General features: G+C 39.8%; 1 protein-coding gene across 1 annotated transcript; it reads right to left on the bottom strand.

Annotated features, from left to right (window-relative positions):
- Positions 1–2,525: 2,525 nt before the first annotated feature.
- On the bottom strand, positions 2,526–3,341 carry LOC107609568 (uncharacterized). The gene has a single exon (XM_016311574.1). It carries the CDS (start codon positions 3,339–3,341, stop codon positions 2,526–2,528), a length of 816 nt encoding a protein of 271 aa, XP_016167060.1.
- Between the last annotated feature and the right edge of the window lie 1,362 nt (positions 3,342–4,703).

Raw genomic sequence — 4,703 nt, 5'->3', positions numbered from 1 at the left:
GGGTAAAGATGCTCATGCATCAGATCCTGGTTAAGAAATTCCTAATGAAAGGAGGCAATTCGGTCATGGATAGCAGCTGCATAGTTTTCCAGTACATTGAGCTTTCACTCCCAATGTATGGCTCTTTGCTCGAGCTTTCCATATTGGATGTCGGCCTTTTCATCTATGAAAGTATCCGGCTTATCGCTCCGACTATCAGAAAGACAAGGAAGAATGTCTCGAGGGGTCGAGGATGATGTAGCCGGCCCTTTGCCTTTGTAGCGCATCCTAAAAAGGAACAAAAGAATAGAATTCAAGATCACAAGATAAGTGGCATAAGAAAACAAATGAGGAAGTAAACACAATGGAATCAAGTAACAAACACTTAATTGAGGAAAATTGTATAAGGGCATGATTCAAGAAAAGACAATGTGTGTATTCTAAATGTGCACGTGCTTAGAACACATACATTGGCTAGTTAAAACTTCAACTGCACAATCAGAAATTAAAGCCCAAGTTTCTCAATTAAGTGGCTTAATTTGCAAGTCACATGATAAGTAAAGAGTGAAGCATAAGCAAGCTTAAGCAAATCCAAGAAAAAGGGAATTGAATTCGTTGAGAAAAATGGATATTAAAGTTGTGCAATTAAATGCGCAAGATTATATAAGATAGCACAACAAACAATAACCAATTTAACCAAGGAAGAGACCATTTATTCATCCCAAACAATGACATAATCACATGAGCAAAGCACTTGACATAATCAACTTGGCTAAGACCATGTCAAGTTGATTCAACAACTTTAAAACATCAAGCACAAGCAATTTGTTATGTGATTGAAAAGATTTGAAAATCATGATGAACAAATAAGTCAATTCAATTCATTAAGTTCAATGCACTTATTAAAAATTTACCCATTATGCAACAAAGTATGAATGTTCAACGATTTGGGTGTTTGCAAGTCAAACCAATGAATAAATGCATTGCCAAACTCACTTTCAAACATTATTACTATCACTTCAAAATTGCAAAATTCACAAAAAAAAATTTCCAAATAGGAATAAACTTCAAGACATATGGTGACCACAACATATGAATCAAACATAAGTTTCACTCAGACAATATAACAAACACTTGGCATGCAATGTGGAAATTCAACAAAATTTGAGCCAAATTCAAGCACCACTCAACCCAAAAATCAACAAACAAACACTTGCAACTCATATAACAAACAATCAATCTATCTACCTATATACTTACTAAAATCAGCACTAAAATACAACATAAAATAAACAGAAGAAACAAAAAAAAAAAGAAAAAGAACCTGAGTAAATGAGAGAAAACGAAGGGGAAAGATGTTACAGTGGCACTAGGAGGTTGCCACTGCCAGAGTCATGGCGGAGTCGGCATTGGAAAGGAGCCACGCAACTTCGGTTGCTAAGGCAGGGAACAGAGCTCGTAGGAGAGCAGAAATGGAGGAAGAGAGAGAAGAAGAAGAAAGGAAAGGAGAGAGAGAGAGAGAGAGAGAGAGAGAGAAAGAGAGAGAGAGAGTGCAATGGTGGTTGTCGGCGGCAGTGGGGTCATCGGACAGAGATGGCGGAAGGGGGATGGTGAATGGTGGTGCTGGGTGAGTAGGGGTTAAGAAGAAAGAAGAAAGGTAATGAGGGAATATAGTGCGGTAGGGTTTTCTTTTCGAATTAACACATAATTTGATGCCTGTGCGTACGCACACAGGTCCGTGCGTACGCACGCTAGGGAAAAATGCAGGGTGTGCACATGCACAAGCGTGTGCCCACGCACCCGGCAGGGAGGCTTAAAACGGTGTTGCGTACGCACAGTTGGGTGCGTACGCACACTGAGGTATTTTTTTTAATGGGAAAAGGGTCATGTGTGTGTACACATAGACGTGTACGTGCACACGTGGCAGGAAGGCTGAAAACAAGATCGCGTACACAACCATGTGCGCGTACGCAAAGATCACAGGAATTGGGGTATTGTGCGCACAAAACTCTGTTTTCACAAAATTTTAAAGGCTCTGAGGCACCAAACATGATATCCAATAAAGGTTTTCAACCCCAAAACATGTAGTATACCTTAAAAACACATGATCAAAACTAGAATTTAATCAAACTAAGCTTAAAATCAAACTAAACCTAAGCTTGCTAAGAAAAGTAAAATTTAATGAACCAAAACTATAAACAAAGTGAAGTTAGAAAGATGTTACCATGGTGGGGTGTCTCCCACCTAACACTTTGGTTTAACGTTCTTAAGTTGGACAGGCATGATTTCAATTATCCACTCTTGGGGCATCCCCAAGGAGGAATCTCTAACTCCTTGGTATGCTTAGCTTGTTCATCCTTTAATAGGGAGATAGGCTCCTTGTCTTCTTGATTGGTAGGCAATGGTTGAGCTTCTCCATCTTCTTTGCTCAATCCTTCCATGTTCAAACTCTTGTTGACAATCACTTCCTCATCTTTTCCAGAATGAGACTCAATCACCTCTTCTTCAATAAGATGACAACCAAAGATAGAATACACCTCACGTAGTTATTTCATGGTTCCATCCAACATGAACTTTACCGCTTTTCCTTCGGCTTCAAACGCATAAGCTCCCGAAAATGCATGTAACTTAAACCAGGATGTCTTCAAGAATAGTCTTCCAAGTAGGATGGAAGATGGCTTATCCGAGTCAATTGGAGGTGTTTCCAAGATATGGAAGTCCATCGGAAATAACAATTCTTGAATGTTCACCAACACATTTTCTGCAATACCCACAACCGATACTTTGCTCTTATCCGCCAACACAAATCTAGCTCCGGACCGCTTTAATGGTACCAAGTTCAACTTCTTATAGATGGAAAGCGGCATGATACTCACACACGCTCCCAAGTCACACATACAATCCATGAATTTCATTCCACCAATCACACAAGTTACCAAACAAGGACCAGGATTACTATACTTTTCCTGAATGAGAGAAGAGATAGAATTGCTCACCGGACTCTTCCCTAACTCACCAATTTTCTCCTTGTGAGTACAAACATCCTTTAAGAATTTGGCGTATTTCGGAACTTGTTGGATGGCTTGAAAAAGGGGAACAATGACCTCCACATTCTTGAAAATTTGCACCACATTAGGATCAAGTTCCTCATGCTTCTTAGCTTTCTTGGCCACCGATGGAAAAGGTATTGGTGTGGGCTCCTCAAGGGGATTTTTCCTCTTTGGTTCTTTGGACTTCAATAAATCCTCATCTTCTCTTACAATATCTTCCTTCTCATTTTCACCCAACTCCATCTCCTCCTCAACTTCTTCATTTTGTACCTCCTCCCTCACAAGTATAAGCTTAGGACCAACCTCCTCCATCCTTGTACCACTTCTTAAGGTGATTGTATTAATTCTTTCTTGGGGTTTGGTTGAGGTGGAGAGGTTAGGCCACTAAAGGTATATGATTGGAAGGTGTTGTGATTGTTGGAATGAGGTAGAGTCAAACGGGACAAGGCTTTGGTTTCCACGTAGGTTTCTTATTTCTTTTGGAACTCCTATTGCTCTTGGATGAAGGTTTGAATTTCATCATTCATATGGGGTTAGTTTGAAGAAAAGGGTTAGCTATTTTGGTGGAAAAGGGTCTAGTGTGTGGTGGTTGATATCTTGATTGAGGTGGGGATTGATATGTTGGTTGGGGGTGTGATTGTTGATTGGATTGTGAGTAGGTGGGCTTTGTGGTTGGTATGATTGATGGTGGGGTTGAGTTGGTTGATGGAAGGCTTGTTGGCTTTGGGATGATTGGTAGATAAGCTTGTTGAGGTTGGAAAGGGTGATTTTGAGAAGGTTGTTGCCATCTTTGATTGGAGTTGTTGATGAGCGAATAATTTATACGCTTTTGGCATTGTTTTTAGTATGTTTTTAGTAGGATCTAGTTACTTTTAGGGATGTTTTTATTAGTTTTATGTTAAATTCACATTTCTGGAATTTACTATGAGTTTGTGTGTTTTTCTGTGATTTCAGGTATTTTCTGGCTGAACTTGAGGGACTTGAGCAAAAATCAGATTCAGAGGTTAAAGAAAGACTGCTGATGCTGTTGGATTCTGACCTCCCTGCACTCAAAGTAGATTTTCTGGAGCTAAAGAACTCAAAATGGCGCGCTTCTAATTACGTTGGAAAGTAGACATCCAGGGCTTTCTAGAAATATATAATAGTCCATACTTTGGCCGAGTTTAGACGATGCAAAAGGGCATTGAACGCCAGTTTTACACTGCAGTCTAGAGTTAAACGCCAGAAACACGTCACGAACTAGAGTTGAACGCCAGAAACACGTTACAAACTGGTGTTCAACTCCAAGAATGACCTCTCCATATGTAAACTTCAAGCTCAGCCCAAGCACACACCAAGTGGGCCCCGGAAGTAGATTTCTGCATCAATTACTTACTTCTGTAAACCCTAGTAGCTAGTTTAATATAAATAGGACTTTTTACTATTGTATTAGACATCTTGGGATGTTTTGTTCTTAGATCATGGGGGCTGGCCATTCCGCCATGCCTGAACCTTTCACTTATGTATTTTTCAATGGTAGAGTTTCTGCACTCCATAGATTAAGGTGTGGAGCTCTGCTGTTCCTCAAAGATTAATGCATAGTACTACTGTTTTTCTATTCAATTCAACTTATTCCACTTCTAAGATATTCATTCGCACTTCACTGTGAATGTAATGATCGTGACAGTCATCATC

The sequence above is a fragment of the Arachis ipaensis genome, chromosome B1, assembly GCF_059453495.1.
Source record: "Arachis ipaensis isolate K30076 ecotype BB chromosome B1, ASM5945349v1, whole genome shotgun sequence".
Lineage (NCBI taxonomy): Eukaryota > Viridiplantae > Streptophyta > Magnoliopsida > Fabales > Fabaceae > Arachis > Arachis ipaensis.
The sequence above is the reverse complement of the archived record's forward strand: the minus strand, read 5'-3'. Positions and strand labels throughout refer to the sequence as shown.

What these genes read in the sequence shown, in the direction of transcription:
- LOC107609568 (XM_016311574.1), bottom strand. Translation starts at nt 3,341, where the DNA reads ATGGAGGAGGTTGGTCCTAAGCTTATACTTGTGAGGGAGGAGGTACAA.